We start from the raw sequence: 19,857 nt of genomic DNA, 5'->3' as shown, positions 1-19,857 counted from the left end.
CTTCTGCCCTAGAGTAAAGCCTACTCTGAACCTTCCCGTAACAAAGCCTGTAATCAAATCCTGACAAAATCTTCAGAGGAGACAGAACTTGGTAGTTGACTTCTGCCAGGTTATAGAGACTTGGGAAACATCTTAGGCTTTCCATAGTTCTGCCCTAACAAAAGTACTACTAGATCTTTATTTAGAATTAGAACATTTCTGAGCATACCTCCTGTAATGTTTTGGGACCTTCACACAGTGACAGTGACTCTAGCCTATACTCTCTAATACTTTGAGAGTCTTTGGTTATTCACCTAGATAAATCTATGTAGGAATATGTCTCATTCCATTAAAAACACACACACAACTTTTTAGTCTTCTTTGATGGGGGAACTTTCTTGTATCTTCTATCCAACATCAGTATTTAAAGTGAAAAATTTGGTAATCCCCAAAGGCTAAGAGCTAAAATAATTTTCTGCTTAAGAGGACCAAGGTTCGGGGCACCTTGGGTGACTCAGTCATTAAGTATCTGCCTCCGGCTCAGGTCATGATCCCCGCGTCCTGGGATTGAGCCCTGCTCAGTGGGGAGCCTGCTTCTTCCTCTCCAGCTTCCCCCTGCTTGTGTTACCTCTGTCGCTGTCTCTCTCTGTCAAATAAATAAATAAAATCTTAAAAAAAAAGAGGACCAAGTTTCCTTTTTCTTTCTGAATATTTTATACACGTGGGCGTAATTTTAAAAACATTTTGAAATTATAAATTGTTTCAGGCATATAGACAAAATAGAATATAATAAATAATGTGCACTCACTATACACAACTTTTTCACAAGCTAGCATTTTGCCAAATTTGCTTTGTTTTCTTAAGTACTACTACTCAGGTACATACCATGTGTGTATCCCTCCTTGATGCTGTTCTATTCCTTCTTTTCCCAGTGATAACCTCTCCTGAATTTTGTCTGTCATTACCTCGAATGATTTTTACACTAAAAATAATTTATCCATAAATTATATATAACATTATTTTATGCCTTTTCAAGCTCTTTATAAAAGGAATCACTTTGTACGTATTATTTTACAACTAGCTTTTCTACCCAGCATTGTTGTGGGTTTAGAAATGATGAAATGTATTACTGTAATTCATTAACTACACAATTTATATCTTCATTCTCTTGTTGATGGACATTTAGGTTTACAGTGTTTTGTGATTATAAAAAGTGCTGCAGTGAACATTGATTTTTAACCTATCTTACTGTGTTTGTGTTGGAGTTTCTCTACATAATGTAACCAGAAATAGTACTGTTGCTGTAGGATATCCACACCTTTGACTGTTAGTTACTACTAAATTGCTCCCTAAGATGGTTTTATAGTTTTGGTTTTGTGCAGTTAATATAATGGATTCTCTAAAGCAGACATGTTGTGCCTGAAGAAAATACAACATGAAAATCTCATTTTTACTACAGGTAAATTGAAAATTGGCTGTTTAGATTCTTGATAAATTTGTTCCTGTTTAAAAACCTTCTTAAGGAAATATTTAAACATGTACAAGTAGAGAGAGCGCCTGTGAATTGTGGAGAACCCCTTTCAGTTTGCAATAATTATCAAGATCAGTCCATTCTTATTTCACTATCCTGTAACGCCCAACTACATTATTTTAAAGAAAATCTCAGATTTTCAGATAATTTCATCTGTAAATAGTATGTATCTCTCAAATTAGATATTAGTACCCCCACCAAGAGAAACCCACACAATACCGTAATCACCCTCTAGAGATAATTCCATAATGTTATCAAATTATTCCATATTCAAATTTCCCCAACTATCTAGTTTTTAGTTTTATCTACAATATTTAAAATACGATTACATTTAAAAACATACTTTTAAGGATTAAATTTAATATGTCTCATATAAAATGTAGATTTCTGGTTTATCACAGAATCGTGTCTAAACACAGTACCTAAAAAGTAATCTGGGTGTAGTCTAACCCTTTTACTTTATAATGAAGGAATTGAGGCTCAGAGAGGTTGAGATTTGTTTAAAATTGGCTAGTTCATTAGTAGCAGAGCTGGAATTAGAAGGCAGATCTTCTGACTCTAAACGCATTGCTCTTACAGTAATTACATTGTATTGGCTACCTTATATTTTTCTTTAGTCCATTACCTCTATCAATTTTTTTTAAAAGTTTACTTATTTATTTTTTATTAATCTGTATCCCCAAGGTGGAGCTCAAACTCATGACCTGTATCAGTTTTGTAAATCTAGCATGTAAGTGTTTTCTTCCAGTGGCTTTTCTTAAATATTAGACTACTGTGCGGTCTGTGAAGTACTAATCTTGTGATTTACATCATAGTGTATTTTAAAAGGAATTTGTGAAAGGATTGAATTATAATATCAACACTTGTGCCAAAGATATTGAGCTGTTCTGAAAAGCTACTTGTCTGTTCTGACCTAGATACACAGTTTCCAACTGTGGCAGAGGATGCCAGAAACAGGAGAATGAGTGTTGGCAAGAGTCTGGAAATTAAATTATTATATTACTGAGGGATCTAATCTGTTTCTTAATATTTAGTACTGTTATATATAAAAATTTTTCTGTATTGACATAATACTTAGTGAATTTATGCATATTTTGAGTCAAAACCAATTGTTTATTTTGCCAAGGTGAAGAGTGACTTCTATTTGTTTTGAAATTGGTGATTTTTACCATTACTACTTGTTTATAACTAGATTACAGGTTCTGAGGTTGTTTTGCAAACAACTAATTAAGAAAAATTATCATGTCCATTCTCTCTAGATACAATTTCTTTTCCATGCTCTGTTCTGTAGAATGGCAACAAAAAGTCTTTTGAGAACCAAAGACACCCTTTGAAGCTTGTTTACCAAGGTGCTGGTTTACCCTTCAGTGTTAAGTGTGCTGCAGTGGGCACAGGAAGACAGAGAATACTTGAATACTTAACTGTTTCTTGGCACATTCATTACTGCTTTTTCCTTTTGACCAGAATTGTCACAAAATCTGTAAATATCAAAGATAATCTGATATCCTCTGTCAGAACCTTTTAGTGAAAAGAAAATAAACAGCTACTGAGGCATGTACAGTTCAGGTGCTACTTCATGTTTGTGATATAAAGGACTAGATTTCAGGTTGAGCTTTTAAAGATCACTGTGCAAAATTAAATACACACCTGCTCTTTGGTTTACTTACAGGCACAGTGATATGAATTGGAAAAGATGCTAGAGACCTAACCCCAGTTCTAAGGATGGCTCTGCTGATGCGTGATCATTGACAAATCATTTAACATTTTTGTATATTTATACTTTCATATTTTAAAAGATTATAAAATGTATACCATTTATTCCATTTTTCACTACTTTTCAGGGGATTGTGAACATTGAATGTGATGCTTTATGAGAAAATATTTTGAGAAATTCATTTGAGTTTCTCTTTTGTGCCAAGCATTGTTTTAGGTGTGCAAAACTAAGAGTGGGCAAAGATATCATATGTCAGTGTGGTAAATCCTATGGAGAGATATAAACAAGTCAGAGATGTCCTGGAGGAGGGGTTGCTATTTTATATAGGATGATCAAAGATAGGCTCATGATAAGGACATTTGAGAAGACATATGAAAAAGTAAGAGAAGGTGGTATGTGCATACCTGTGGCAATAAATAGCAAATGTAAATGCTCCAAGGAGGGGAAGGTGTAAATTGTTTGAGAAATAGCAAGGATACTACTGTGGATGGAACACAGCCAGTGAAGAGGGGAGCAGTGGGGGTGAGGTCAAGAAGTTAAGGGGAATCAGATTGATTTATACGCCATTATATGAGTGTTTACTCAGAGACCAGAAACCATTGGAAGGTTTTGAGCAAAGAATGACATGACCTCTCAACAATAGCCAAATTATGGAAAGAGTTCATCATCAAATGTCCATCCACTGATGAATGGATAAGATGTGGTGTGTGTATATCTACAATGGAATATTACTCAGCCATCAAAAAGAATGAAATCTTGCTATTTGCAATGATGTGGATGGAACTAGAGTGTATTATGCTAAGCGAAATAAGTCAGTCAGAGGAAGACAAATACCATATGATTTCATTCCTATGTGGAATTTAAGAAACAAAAGAGATGAACATAGGGGAAGGGGAAAAAAAAGAGAGAGAGGGAGGCAAACCATAAGAGACTCTTAAAACTATCAAGAACAAACTGAGGGTTCCTGGAGGGGAGGTATTGGGGGATGGGCTAAATTGGTGATGGGCATTAAGGAGGGCATTTGTGATGAGCACTGGGTGTTATATGTAAGTGATGAATTACTAAATTCTACTCCTATATTACACTGTATGTTAACTAGAATTTAAATAAAAACTTTTTAAAAAAAAGAATGACATGACCTAATTTAAATTTTAAAGGGAACACTCTGGATGCTGTTGTTCTAGGTAAAGAGAACAGGGTAAAGGTGAAAGATTTGCTGATGGATTAGATGTGGGGTGTGATAGAAAGAGAGCTGTCAAGATTGACTTTTTATCATAAGCTATTGGAGAAAAGGGGTAGTTGCCTTTTCTTGAGCGAGGGAACACTGGAAGGAGCAAAGTTTGTTTTTGTTTTTTTTTGGGGGCGCAGGTCAGGAACTGGTCTGGTGCACATTTTAAGATGTTTATTAGACATCCAGGTGGATACGTTGATTATGTATTTGAGTGTGAATCTGGAACTCGGGGTGATACAAATTTGATGGTCCTTGGTGTGTAGATGGTATTTAAAGCCTCAAGCCTGAGTGAGATTGTCAAGTGAGTACATGTACAATGGTGAAGGGATTCAGTGTGAGGGCTGAGTCCCGAGACATTCCAGCATTTAGAGGCTCTGAAGATAAGAAAGAAAGGAGCCAGCAAAGTAATTTATGAAGTAGGACAAGAACTAGGAGTGGAGTACTGGGTGGAAGCCAAGGGAAGTAAAATGTTTCACGTAGGGAGCGGTCAGCTGTGTCACCTGTTGCTGAGAGAGGTCAACTAAGGTGAGGACTGAGAATTGTTCACAGTATTTAAGCACCATGGGAGTCCTAGGGGACCTTGGCAAGAGCTGTTCCAGTAGAGCATTGGGGTGAGAGGCTGATTGGGGTGAATTTAAGAGAATGGGAGGAGAGGAAATTGAAACCAAAAATGTAAACTCAAAGAATTATGTGTGTTTGAAAAAAGAAGATGTGAAATAATCATTAAAGTGAATGATTTTTTCTTTTCTTTTTTTTTTTTAAGACTTTATTTGAGAGAGGTAGAGAGCGCATGCGCGCGAGCACAGGAGGGGCAGAGGGAAAGGGACAAGCAGACTCCCCACTGAGCGGGGAGCCCCACACGGGGCTCACACGGGGCTTGATCGAAGGACCCTGAGATCATGACCTGAGCTGAAGTGAGATGCTTAACCGACTGAGCCACCCACGTGCCCCTGAATTTTTTTTTTTAAAGATTTTATTTATTTGACAGCACAAGCAAAGGGAGAGAGAGGGAGCAGCAGGCTCCCTGCTGAGCAAGGAGCCCGATGTGGGACTCGATCCCAGGACCCTGGGATCATGACCCGGGCCAAAGGCAGCTGCTTAACCGACTGAGCCACCCAGGCGTCCCAACCCCTGAATTTTTTTTTTTCCAATGGAGCTTAGCATCCTGGGATTCCAAATGCTAGGATTACTCACCTAGTCATTATGACAACCAAGAAACTCCACCTCACATTTTCAAATCCCCCATAAATTTATGGGAAGAGATGGTGACCTTTCAGATGGAACCTTCTTGGATTCTGCAGTTAGGTGCTCTCTAAGGGTTAAATTCAGATTTTTATTGAGCCTCCCTCAGTGCAGGTCATTGTGTGAGGTGCTGTGGAGATTAAGTTATTTCATTAAGGAGCTTATGATAAAAACAACTGAAGCCAGGTATTAGGAAGTTGAAAAAATGCTTGATGGCTCAAAGAAGGAAGAAATTATATTGATCTCAGGCACTAGGTAAAGCTTCATGGAGAGGTAGACTTGAGATGGACAGTTAATGAATAGAATAATGACAGATCATGGTGGAGTAGAGGTTGCAGTCCAAGTAAGGGAAAGGTTTAATTTAAAGCTTAGCAGTGGGGTGCCTGGGTGGCTCAGTCAGTTAAGCGTCTGCCTTCAGCTCAGGTCATGATCCTGGTGTCCTGGGATCAAGCCCCACGTCGGATTCCCTGCTCAGCGGGGAGCCTGCTTCTACCTCTCCCTCTGCCCCTCCCCCTGCTTGTACACACACACACACACTCTCTCTCTCTCTCTAATAAACAAATAAAATCTAAAAAAATAAAAATAAGAAAAAGCTTAGTAGTAGCATATTGCAGGGTGTTCTGGGGAAGAGTCATTATTCTCGATTTGGCTGGAACTACAGTGATGAGAGAAAGGACAGGGAAACAATTACATTAGTGTTGTGTTATGGAGGACCTTGGTGCCACACACAGTGGATGAATGGAATGCTGGTTGCTTTACATAATGATTAGTCATTGAAGGTTTTGAAGGGGAACTTGATATTCTCAAGGTTAAGTTCCCCCCCAGAGAAGGGCTGGAGTGGGGAGAGAATAGTGTAGGAGGGGGTAGGTTCCTCTAAATGGTAAAACATGGCAAAACTAGACATTGTAGTATACAAGATTTCGAAATATAGGTATCTTTGATTTGGAAGCATCCTTTGTAATAAAGCAAGGAGCAAAACTCAGGATTTCCATTCTCATGCTATATCCCTTTTCTTGTTTTTAATTCAGGGAGCTTGCCTTATTTACGAGTTTTCTATACTTGACTTTCAGAACAACACAGTCTTATTTTATTTTCCTCCTACCTCTTAGGCCACCCCTTCTCTGACTGTAGTTGTGCCTCTTTTCTGTTTTCTCCCATTCATTGGTATACCTGCCTATTCCCTTGGTGATCTTGTGGCGTTATATAAAGTACCAAATGTATATCCTAATCCAGACCTCTCTTCTAAATTATAGGTTCATATCCAGTTGCTTACTTAAGATATCTAATCAATATCTGGAATTCAGCATGTACAGAGCTGAATTCCTAATCTTAATCCCCCAAACCTGCTCTCCTTTCACTTTTCCTGACTCATCTGCTCAGGCCAAAAACCTTGAAATCTTGATGCTTCCAGTTCACTCATACTCACACGTCCATTTTGCTAGGAAGTCCTGAATCATCTTTCCTTTCAGAATATATACATGATCTGATCATTAAACCTCCCAGTGGTCTCCTTCCTTCCAGTTTTGCCTTCTCTATTATGTATTTCAACGTGGCAATCATAGTGACCTTTTAAAAATATGAGTCCGATATTACCACTTCTCTGCTTAAAACCCTGTAAGGGCTCTCCATCTCACTCAGAGTGAAAGCCACAGTCTTTAAGGTGACTAGAAGGACCTCCATTATTAGGAGATGACAAACTTTGGTCCCTGGACCACATTTGGCCCACTGCCTGTTTTTGTATGACCTGCGGCTAAGAATAATTTTTACATTTTAAAATGGTTAAAAAATAAAAAATTGGTATTTTGTGATGTGAACATTATATGAAATCAAGATTTCTGTGCCTGGGGCACCTGGGTGGCTCAATTGGTTAAGCAATTGCCTTCGGCTCAGGTCATGATCCTGGAGTCCTGGGATCGAGTCCCACATCGGGCTCCCTGCTTGGCGGGGCGTCTGCTTCTCCCTCTGACCCTCCCCCCTCTCATGCTCTCTCTCTCTCTCTCTCTCTCATTCTCTCTCTCTCTCAAATGAATAAAACATTAAAAAAAAAAAAGATTTCTGTGCCTGTATAAAGTTTTATTGGGACACAGCCACTCCCATTTGTTCACATTTTGTCTATGGCTACATTTGTACAATAAAGACAGAGTTGAGTAGTAAAGACCTCATGGCTCGAAAAGCCTAAGCTATTTAATATCTAGTCCTTCAAAGAAAAAATTTGCTAACCTCTGCCCTTAGTGATCTGGTCCTTCACTATCACCCCTCCATCCTTACTACCCTTTTCTCCCTCTACTCACCCTTCTCTAGCCATCCAGCCACATTGGCCCCCTTGTTCCTCCACCTCACCAAGCACATTCTTCCTTCCCCTGCCAGGAATGCTCATTCCACAGATATCTGCGTTGGCTAACTCCCTTACCTCATCAGTTCTTTGCTTGGGTGTCACCTTCTCAGTAAGGGCTGTCCATCTATGTAAAATTGCATTCCCCTCTGGATACTGCCTTACTTGCACTTTCACTGGCCCTCTTCTCTTTTTTTTCCCTCCACTTCACACCTTCTAACATACTGTTTAATTTACTTATTTTTGTATTTATGGCTTTGTTATTTTTCCCTCTCTGCTCTTAAACAACAAAGGCAGGGATTTTTGTCTGTCTTGTTCACTAATGGATCCTAAGTGCCTAGAATAGTGGCTGGCATATTATAGGTGCTCAACAAAGACTTGCTGAGATGCATCGAATTATTGATTCTTTCATCAAATGGGCCATCTAACGGGGTGGTATAGTTCTGTCACGTAACTGTTCTGTCAAGGATTGGGAAGGACTGGTGTCCGTTTATTTCAGTGAGGAGGTATATTTTCCTATTACCATTTCCTTCGATTGGTTACTTGCTAACATCTTTTCCATCTTGCTCTGGGACAATCAATAAGTATTCAGAAAGTGTTCTGGTTCAACTTAGCTGGCTCCTACAGCCCATTCTATGTTAGGATTGTAGCCATGGGTATACCACTCTTGCATAACTGTTAATTGATAAAGGACCTTTTGACGTGATCCCAGTATTGCCAGGCTTCAAATGATATGGTGGGATTGAGCTTTTCCATCATTCTAGGTGTTTGGGGTAGAGATGAATAGCTAGATTTTTGAAGTTAGGTGTATGTGAATTATAGGTTTTTCAGTTTAGCCTTCCCCTATGTGCCTTTTTAATGTAGATAATGAAAGGAAATTTCCAGAGGAAAATACTGAAATTCAGTGTTCTTTTCATGTGAATATTATATACAAACTCAATAACACCATGTAGAAAAAATTTATTTGAAGGGATTTGGGGGAGGAGTATTTGCTCTTTGTGTGTCTGAGTTGATTCATCCCCTGTTGTATTCCCTGTACTACCAAGCATAGTGCCAGGTACACAATAGACTATTAATTAGTATGTATTTGCTCGTAAATCTCATATAATTTATCTTAAAGTGATATTCTTGGAGTATCAGTGAGGTCTTTTTTGAATTTTATCTTGCCCATCTTTTTTTTTATTATTATGTTATGTTAATCGCCATACATTACATCCTTAGTTTTTGATGTAGTGTTCCATGATTCATTGTTTGCGATCTTGCCCATCTTTAATATAGTGGACATGTGATTGTTTCATAATGGAGAAGTAGAACCCAGATATTTTATTTATACATAGCTTCTTTGGAGAGGCTGCATGTATTAGTATTAACAAAAAACAAAAAGTTTTCTATTCAGCTACTATTTTAGAATAATAAGTAATTTCCTGGATTTCTACGTCATTACTTGGAATTTCTTAAGAAGGTAAGTATACTGTAATAATTATTTACCTTAATATTTAGTATTTTCTCTTAATTGCTTTTCAGAAAATGCTTAAATACTTGACTAAGTTTTATATTATAAAGACAGGGAGCATAGTCATTTTTCAGTTTTGAGGTTTGCTTGTAGGAAAAGGGTCTAATATTCTTACATATAAAAACCTAGCTTTGTGGGCTGGGTAGCCTGACATATAAAGCCTTTCACCTTTAAAGGTTAGTTAAAAAAAAAAAAAGATAACATCACCAAGAGGATAACCCATGAAATAGAAAGTTGATGAGTTGGACTTCATACAATTAAAAACTTCTGCTCAATGGGGGCACCTGGGTGGCTCAGTCGTTAAGCATCTGCCTTCGGCTCAGGTCATGATCCCAGGGTCCTGGGATCGAGCCCCACATCGGGCTCCCTGCTCCGCGGGAAGCCTGCTTCTCCCTCTCCCACTCCCCCTGCTTGTGTTCCCTCTCTTGCTATATCTCGCTGTCAAATAAATAAAATCTTTAAAAAAAAAAAAAAACTTCTCAATGAAAGACACTGGAAGAGGATGAAAAGACAAGTCACAGGGAGAAAATCTTTGCAAAACACGTATCTGACAAAGGATTGCTATCCAGAATATATAAGAGCTCTTAAAACTAAACACCAAGAAAACAGACAACCCATTAAAAAATGGGTAGAAGATCTGGACACCTCACCAAAGATGAGGTACAGATGGCAAATAAGCATATGAAAAGATACACAACATCATATGTCATCAGGGAATTCCAAATTAAGCAAAAGTGAGATACTACTACACACCTATTAGAATGGCTCAAGTCCAAAATCTTGACAACACCAAATACTGATGAGGATGCGGAACAACAGGGACTCTCATTTATTGCTGGTGGGAATGTAAAATGGTACAGCCATGCTGGATGAAGGAGTCTGGAAGTTAGTTAGTTAGTTTCTAACTTCTTTCTTTCTTTCTTTTCTTTCTTTCTTTTTCTTCCTTCCTTCCCCTTTTTTTCTCTCTTTCCTTCCTTTCAGATTTTATTTGAGAGAGAGAAAGGAGCGAGCATGAGTGGGGGGAGGGGCAGAGAGGGAGAAGCAGACTCCCCACTGAGCAGGGATCCTGACTTGGGGCCCAATCCCAGGACCCCAAGACCACGACCTGAGCCGAAGGCAGATGCCCAACTGACTGAGCCAGCCAGGCGCCCCTGGAAGTTTCTTACAAAGCTAAATTAAACATTGTCTTACCATATGATCCCATTATCATGCTTCTTGGTATTTACCCAAATAGGCTGAAAACCTATATCCACACAAAAATCTGCCCATGAATATTTATAGCAGCTTTATTCATAATTGCTAAAACTAGGAAGCAACCAAGATGTCTTAAAGTAGATGAATGAATAAACTGTGGTGCATCCAGACATTGGAATACTATTCAGCTATAAAAAGAATTGTCATGGAGGAATCTTAAATGCATATTGCTAAATGAAAAAGGCCAATCTGAAAAGACTATATACTGTATGATTTTAACTATATGACATTTGGAAGAGGGAGGGTTGAATAGGTAGAGCGTGGGATTTTTAGGGCAGTGAAACTGTCCTGCATGATTCTGTAATGGTGGATGCATGTCATTATATATTTGTCAAAACTCATAGAATGTACAACACAGAGAGAACCCTAATGTAAACTATGGACTTTAGTTAATAATATTGTATAAACATTGGTTCTTCATCAGTTGTAACAATGGACCACACTGATGTAAGATGTTAATAGTAGGGGAAACTGTGTGGTAGGGAGAAGGGGTATATGGGATTTTCTCTACTTTCCACTCAATTTTTTTCTATAAACATAAGACTGTTTAAAAAAATCTATTAATTGAAAAAGCAGTGCTTGACTGGAAAAGTGATACACATTCACATATATACCTACATTTTACCTGTTGCATAAAGCTACTCTTATTTATTAATAAGTAGAATACACCTAATATTTTTTAGGCTCTGCTTTTTAAAGGTACACATATCTGATGTATAAACACATTTTGTTTGATATTTGAGGGTTTTTTTTTCCCTTCTGAAGCCATTTATTGAGTGTATACTTTTTGGCAGAAACTTTTAGGTATTTTTCATTTAGTTTGAAGTAGATACTATTTACCCCATTGCACAGATGAAAAAGCTCTGACCCAGAGAAGTGAAGTGGCAAGGCTGGTGCTTGAATCTAGGCCTGTTTGGCTCTAAAACCTGTGTGCTATATAGCCTTTGTAATTCACAAAGATATATTTTTTGAAATTGCTAAAATTTATCCCCTGCTGTAAGTGTAAGTGCCTTTAGAGCAAAAATATCATTGAAAGAGATTGTCTAGGTTTGAATCTTGGCTTTACTGTCTACTTGAGCCTTGTGTTTTTAATTAGGTTATATTACCTCTTTATGCTCTCGTTTCCTTATGTGTTGAATGGAGATAGTAATTGAAATTGTGAGGATTAAATGAGTAAATGTATGAAAAGCTTTTAGAACAGTGCCTGGTACAGAATATGAGTTACATAAGTGTTAGCTATTAATTAGTAGTGGAATATTTCCTCATTTCATAGATAAAAGAAACTGAGAACCAAAGAAATTAAATGATTTTCTGAGTCTTAAAACTTTCTAAAGTCACATAGCTATTAAATGGCAAAGTTGAGGTTTTTTATTTCAAGGTCAGAATTTTATCCACTGTTAATTTTTTTGTTTGTTTTTTAAAGAGAAACTCTAAAAATTTGTCACGGTTTCTCCCTATCTGCTTATAGTCTACCAAATATAATTTAAAAAAATGTTTTTTCTCAGTGAGGTTGATATAGTCGGGAAAAAGCATTGGGCTGTGACTTAGGTTCTGGATCAAGAGGCCTGAGTCCCTGGATTAGTTGTGTGACTTTAGTATCTCTTTAGTTCATTTGTAAACTGAAGGGTGGGTGGGATTGGGCCAGATGATTTCTAAGTTGCTTTTATAGCACCAACAATGTGATTTTGAGACACACTGCTTTTATCATGGATTATTGCACGATACTATAATACTGTGAAGTACCCAGAGCTGCTTGATTTATGCATAGAGTGGTTATTCTCTGTGCTAAATGACTGAAGAATGCTGTATTTTGATATTGGTGATCCACAATTTCTCTGCTACATCAGCTTTTTCTTAGCTTCTTCCCTGCTTTCTTGCTTCTTCTTTTCTTTTAAAGATTTTATTTATTCTATTTGAGGGAGACAGAGAAAGGGAGAGAGAGCACAAGGTGGGGTGGGGGCAGAGAGGGAGAAGCCGACTCTCCGCCAAAGCAGGGCGCCTGACGCGGGGCTGGATCCCAGGACCCTGGGATCATGACCTGAGCCGAAGGCAGACAGTTAACTGACTGAGCTACCCAGGTGCCCCTCTTCCCTGCTTTCAGTTTACTTTTTTAATATGGTTGAATTTTTGGCTTTACCTTTTTACAGAGTGAAGCACATGAACTTTGCTGTCAGTTCTCAAATGAACACATAGCAGTCTTTTTTGGCTGCTGTATTCACAGCTAAACACTGAGTGGCTGAATCCCCTAGAATGGTGAAGTGGGTTTGGGAATGGGAATTGCTGAAAACTTCTTTGTGTAGTACGATCTTTATACAAGAGGATCTTTGAGATGTGTCTTAAACCATGGGATCATGTTTTAGATTGTTTCTTAATTTTGTTGTATGAGAAGACCCTATGAATTGCAGCATGTGTGTGTTCCCACCCTACCTTTGTGTGGTATGTGTAATAAAGTAAGTCTGATTGATTAGTTCAATTACATGATTTTTTAAAAAAAATTAAGTTTCACTAGCTTATTTCAGGTGGATTTTGTAGAGTCAAGGAAGTTGATGACAGGATATGAATAGTTTTGCATGTGGGTCACAGCTGAGTATCATTTGTGGGTCTGTTTTTTCATGTGCAGTATTGGGGAGCGTTAAATGTAACTTTTCTGGTTTCAGAAACTCAAAAAGAATTTAAAAAAATTTTTTTAGATTTATTTATTTGAGAGAGAGAGCATGTGAGTGGGGAGGGGGGAGAGGCTCAGGGAGAGGGAGAGAGAGTCTTAAGCAGACTCTGCGCTGAGCATGGAGCCCGATATGGGGCTCTTGATCTCACAACTCTGAGATCATGACGTTGGTGGAAACCAAGAGTCAGACGCTTAACTGACTATGCCACCCAGGCACCCCAAGGATTTTTTTCTTTAAGAGAGCAACTAATAGTATTAGGAAACTTACAGACAAAAGTATAGGGGGTTTCTTTATTTAAAGGAAATTTAAACGAAAGATATTGAGATGAAGAGGAAGCTATTTTTTTGTGAGTTTATATATTCTATGGTTTGTAAATACCTTCTGATATCTGCACAGCTAAGCATGTATTCTTATTTGATGGTTGCTCTCTAGTTTTTTGTTTTTTTTTTTTTAACATCTTGGCTTATAATTTTATAAGGATTTCATCAGTGCTCAGTAGAGTTTACTTTTACCTTACCTTGAATGAAATCTCATAAAGATGGAGCAAAGGGGTAATAGAATAGTGATTAGGCCTCTGGGCAGAAATACACAGTGGGATTTTGGTGAGAGTCATCCATGGGTAATGAAGTCAGGATCTAGTGAATATTCAGGAGTTTGTCATAACAGCACATATAGGTTGAAGTCAGGAGGCAGGGTCTCTCAGGAGTTAGGCGAACAGAGCCAAAAAAGCGTTCTGAATTTTAGGCCTAAAAATGATTAAAGAAGAAACATTGTGCCAACATACACTGGCAATATCAAATGGAAAAACTTTATGGTCTCAATCAATGGTGGTGTATTTTCAGGTGTATTATCTACTTTTTGGATAGGTCTGGCTAATGCCAATTTCTAATTGAAAATCTTAGGGTTAATTGCAGTGTTGTTGCCACGGATAGTAGTATTACTTTTCCAGGTAGTACTTCTTTACTGAATCTCTCTCTTTATTTATCTCATTGAGTGAAAGTCAGCCAGCTGCCACATTGTGACTACCAGGAGTGTTACTTTTTTGGCTATATTACTTAGGCTTTTGGCCCCAGGCCTTCAAAAGATACACTAACTTTTTGTTTGAAATGAGGTCATTTTCCTCTATAAAGATTACTTCTTTTTATATCTTTTTTAATTTTTTAAAATTTATTTGACAGAGAGACAGAGAGGGAACACAAGCGGGGGTGGGGTGGAGTGGGAGAGGGAGAATCAGCTTCCTACTGAGCAGGGAGCCCGAAGTGGGGCTCGATCCCAGGACCCTGGGATCATGACCTGAGCTCAAGGCTGACGCTTAACGACTGAGCCACCCAGGCGCCCCAAGATTATTTCTTTTTAGTCAATAACATGTTTATGGGCTCCACACTCAGATATGAAACTAATTGTAAATAATCATTTTTGAAAAGTTTTTCTTTTTCTCTTGCAGGTGTATTCTAGAGAATAAGTCTTCAAACATCTTTGCCATATTGACTCTGAGTTGTCAGGGGACTCAGGCTTATGAGGAGGTACTGTCACACAAAACAGTGTCTAGTGAAGACGACAAGAAAGTGGGGAAAGGATTGGAAAAAGAAGCTAAAACACTATAGAAAACCATGGTGGGTATTATTTGTGTTTCCTTAATTTAGTTATAAAAGATTGCAGTAGTTTAAAATTGGAAATGTTAATAGTGAAGGCAAGTGAAAGACGGTGGTGGTAATTTTTGGCCCTAGTGTATCAGATAAAGATGGTACTCTACTATTTAAGCAAAGCCAATGAGTTCAGATTTATTATGAGCCCTTTAAACCACAAGATGGAGCCCCATGAGCCCTCAGGCCATAAATTATTAAATACAAAGAAGAGAAGGCTCATAAATAATATTTTCTAATAAAACTGGCATTAGCAAACTGATATAAGGATGTCTTAGGTGACCTTGAACTTGAAATTATGTAATTTTTCCTCTAGTCTTCTACCTGAAGTTCAGTTTTTTCCAGTGGAAATTAAAAATCTTGAACTAATCCTTTAATGAGTGATGCGAATGGTGTGGAAGTTTATGAAATATTTGAGTATTGAACTCAAAAAGTTACCTTTTTCCATATGCTTTCAAAATAACACGGTCAAGTGTTGACTGTATTAGGGGCACTGAATCTGACCTCAAGTAAAAATCTTGCTTTTTTGTGGAAAGTTCATACTCAAATTGGATGAGATGTTATATGAGATCATAATATGTGGTGCCTAGTGTTTCAATTGGTAAAATGTGTTGATTTTTTTTCTTCTAGTATTTTGGTTCTGGAGGATGTTGTGTGAATTTTTTCCCTAAGTATAAGTGAGAAAAGGCTTAAAAAAGATGTTATAAGTGGGAGAAAAAGCACAAAAATATTAATCATCAGTATGTTTGAAATATGTTGTTTAGCAAGTCTGATGGTATTTAAGTGTTAGTTGATTTTTGAAAAAATTTGTTCTAGGGATTATAACTTAGTTGACTTGCTCTTAGAGAAGAAATTCTCCAAATATTTTAGTTCTGGATGGTGGGGAAAAATGTTAGTTAACTTGGGATTTTCTCTGTCATTTAGTTTTAGGTGAAGTGTAAGGAAGGACACTGTGACTTGTGTTTCCTCGAATATGAATTATGTGCCTCTTCAACTTATTTATTATAGTCTTGATTTTCTTACAATTTAAATGCTTTTTAATATTATTTGTCATAGTTGATAAAAATTCCTTTCCTAGTTTATTCATTTTAAATTTAGTTTAGGTTTTCTGGTGTTTACATAATTTTGTGTTTACATAATTTAATTGGTTGGTAGGTGTTTTCCAATTTCTCTTATTGCTTTACTTCTTAGATCTTAGAGTTGAATGATTAACTTTCTGTTTCTGCATAGTTATTTCTAATTTAATTTTTTAAATCTTTAAATAAATCCTTTTGGATCTTGTTGGGGGAAATAAGATCGCCCTCTCCAATTTTTTTTTCCTTTTTTTTGGTAATACTGCTTATTCTTCCTTTCACCATTGTTTCATGATGCTTGTCCTGTCACAAACCGTAGAGTCTTGGATTTAATATTCTTGAGTTAACATTGGCAGTCTGTTATTTAACACCAAAGGTTTGTGGTATGTACCAGTATGTCATTTTGTTAAGGCCAGTGTGCAGGACTGAGTAATTTAGCTAACTAAGTAACTTAGTAACTCACCGTAAAACTAAATGACAGAGAAGATCCCAAGTTAACATTTTTTCCTCCACCATCCAGAACTAAAATATTAGTAAATTTCTTCTTCTCTAAAGAGCAAGTCAAATAATTTAATAATTTATCTCTAGAACAACCTGGCCATCTCCAGTTTGTTACATGGCTTTTTTGTTTTCTTGTTACTTATTTTGGGATATGTGAATAAATCTCAAGAAGTGATTAAAAATTGTTTTCTTTGTGGCAAAAGACTCCAGTTAGAAAACTGGTTGTGGACTGTGAGCAAGGAAGAAATCTAAACAGAAATGGCTTTTATCTAGAAAAAAGGAAAGCTTTGTGATTGATTTTAGTCCTTATAATAATTGAAGGTTTCAAGGATTTACTTACCTTTTTAGTTATAGTTTGCTTCATTTTATAGGGGACAGTAATACTGTAGTATTAATTTACTAGTGTCCAAATTAGTATGATTTTTAAACATTAATATTCAAACAAAAACAACAAAAAAGATAAGACTGATAAGGAATTGAGAATATTTTAGTTTGTGGTAGACTTTAGAACAAAATATTTACCATCTACTAACATGTAAGTTCATATAAGTAAAGACACTGTAGCCACCCTTTAAATGGAATACTTTGAGCTTTATGGAAACTCACCAACTTATCCCCGTTCATTTTGCAATGTACTGGTACAAGTGTCTTCATGGTATTTGTAAATTTGGAAATATTCAAAAGTTTTTGGAAGTGTGACTCATGAGTGTGAAGGATCTACTCTATTAAATTTTCATGAAATTCACTCTATTTCTAGGCTCTAATCTGCTCCACTGATTTCTGGGCCAGCATGTCATTTTAATTATTGCTTTTTAAATTTTTGATATTTTGCTTTAGTGTAACAGTACCACTCATCCATCTTTGTAGAATATTTCTTGATACTTTCATTGATTTTTTTTTTCTCCAGATGAGCTTTAAAATGATTTTTGTTGAGTATTAAGTAAAGCTGTCTTGAGGGGATTTTGATTGAGAATGTAATACATTTGTAATTTACTTTGGGAAGTTGATTCTTTTGTAGTATGTATTTTCCCCATTTTGGAGTTTGGAATGTTTCCTGCTAATCTGTTTTAAAAAATTAAGGCCTTGCTCCAAGAGTTTGAATGCCAAATAGTAATTAGAGTTCTGATGTGATCCATAGTTTCTCTATAGTGTTGACACATACCTTTGTATTTTATATTATTACTGTATTATGAAATCTCAATATTTCAAGGTGCAAAAGTCTTCAACAGTTTGGACAGGAGTGACTGGGTATCATGAGTCACCATCGTGCATTCCTAGATACTTTGTCAAAGCTAGGAAGTATCTGTTTCTCGCAGATGGTGTGTGATACAGATGACCTTTTTTGAAGTGGTATTCAAAATACTAGATTCAGCTAAAAGGTAGCATGTACATGATACCTAGAGTGACCTGTATGAATCTTACCAAAACATGAATGAAAGATCTCTAATTTTCTGTTGTGGAGTTCAGTAGAATGAGGTTTTGCTTTCTATTGTGTGTATTTTTTTTTTAATTGTCTCAACATTAATTATTTCACAGTAGTTTGACAGTTAATGCTATGACTTGACTTAAATATATGTGTTTCTTTTTTTAATATATTTGTGTATCATACTTTTCAGGTAACATTACTTTTATTGAAGTAATTGTTTTCTTTCTTCTGACAGAGATCTATTAGATCTTTTGCCAATGATGATCGCCATGTTATGGTGAAACATTCAACAATCTATCCATCTCCAGAGGAACTTGAAGCTGTTCAGAATATGGTGTCTACTGTTGAATGTGCTCTTAAACATGTCTCAGATTGGCTTGATGAAACAAATAAAGGCACAAAAACGGAGGGCGAGACAGAAGTGAAGAAGGATGAGGCCGTAGACACCTATTCCAAGTAAGTGTGGCCTGACCTTTGTGGTGCTTTACTGCAGTGCTCAGAAAAGCTCAGAGTCCTATCCCATTGGGGTTCATTTGGCATATGGTGTTCTTTAGGTTTTCTCATTTATATGACTGTAAACGAGGAAGTAAATGTTTGTGGAATTTTTCCGAGTTACATCTGAAAGGAAGGCAAGAAAGGAATACCAATGAGACCAGGAAAAGAAGATGGACTTGTTCAGGATGCCTTTTGAGAGTGCACCAAGCCCTTTAAAATTGTCATTTTTGGAGATTATGAAATGTCACCTTTTTCATGTGTTGGTTCAGCCTTCTAAATTCAGAAATAAATAGTGTTTTTGGTCTCTGGGGAAATCATAAAATGTCATTTTTTTTTTTTAGGTATTTAAAAATCCTGGTGGAGAAGAAAGAGTGCAGGAAAATGTGTTCTAAATGTATTTTTGACCGTATCCACCTTGTTGATTCCCAGGATTCAACACAGTGTCTGGCATGTAGTAAAAATGCTCATTGGATATTTGTGGAATGAATGAAGGACTAACGGGAGCCAGACCCTTCAGCAATTATAGCAGAGTATTCTCAGTGCTGTAACAATAATAAGAGATGAGTGAAATGAAGCTTCATGATAACTGGAGTTAGATCATGAAACTCTGTATGCCCTACTAAGCTTACTGTTTTGAGCAATGTCACTATAATTGGAATAAGTATGATTTACTTTGAAAGAAGAAGCTCATTTGGTTGTACTGTATTTATAGGATTAAGAGCATTGCTTTGGCTACAATTTACAAATTAAAGATAGAGGTTATAGAATTTTTTTTCCAACTTTCAATTCTAAATGTGATAAATAGATAAAGAATAGTGGGGAACTTTTGATAAATTGAATTTCTTAACTGAAAGATAGTGTAACTTTTTCAACTTTAGATGCAAGATAATCAGGATCAGTTCTCAGCTTAAGAACATAATTCCTTGAATTTGTTAACTGTTTACAGGTGATATCTACATTGTATATAGTCCCAGCCTTGTCAGCTTGGAGGCTCTTGGCAGTAATTCAATTTTTCTTGCATCTTATGGCTTTAAAATAGATACTGTCAAATTTTGAGGTTTATGTTAATTAGTAGTATCCATTAATCTGGCTCTGTGTATCCCAGTCCCTGTGCAAGTTAAATAGTTGTGCAGTCCATATTTAAATCGTACTTTGGAATGTGTTTATGCCCTTTCGAAACTTTTTAAAAAATTTTGATAAAATATGCATAACATAAAATTTATTATTTTTAAGTGGAGTTTCATTTATCGTTGGAAT

The 19,857-nt window shown here is 36.7% G+C and overlaps 1 protein-coding gene across 4 annotated transcripts in view; it reads left to right on the top strand.

The window, feature by feature from the left end:
- STRBP (spermatid perinuclear RNA binding protein) overlaps positions 1 to 19,857 on the top strand; it is a 132,275-nt gene that overhangs the window by 54,372 nt on the left and 58,046 nt on the right. For all 4 annotated transcript variants that reach the window (XM_032418611.1, XM_032418610.1, XM_032418608.1 and 1 more), the window contains exons 2-3: positions 14,907 to 15,075; positions 18,341 to 18,561. In XM_032418611.1, the coding sequence (XP_032274502.1) occupies positions 15,073 to 15,075; positions 18,341 to 18,561 (224 nt within the window). In that variant the 5' untranslated portion in view covers positions 14,907 to 15,072. The remainder of the gene's footprint in view (positions 1 to 14,906; positions 15,076 to 18,340; positions 18,562 to 19,857) is intronic.

This window comes from Phoca vitulina, unplaced genomic scaffold (genome assembly GCF_004348235.1).
Source record: "Phoca vitulina isolate PV1807 unplaced genomic scaffold, GSC_HSeal_1.0 scaffold21, whole genome shotgun sequence".
NCBI lineage: Eukaryota > Metazoa > Chordata > Mammalia > Carnivora > Phocidae > Phoca > Phoca vitulina.
The sequence above is the reverse complement of the archived record's forward strand: the minus strand, read 5'-3'. Positions and strand labels throughout refer to the sequence as shown.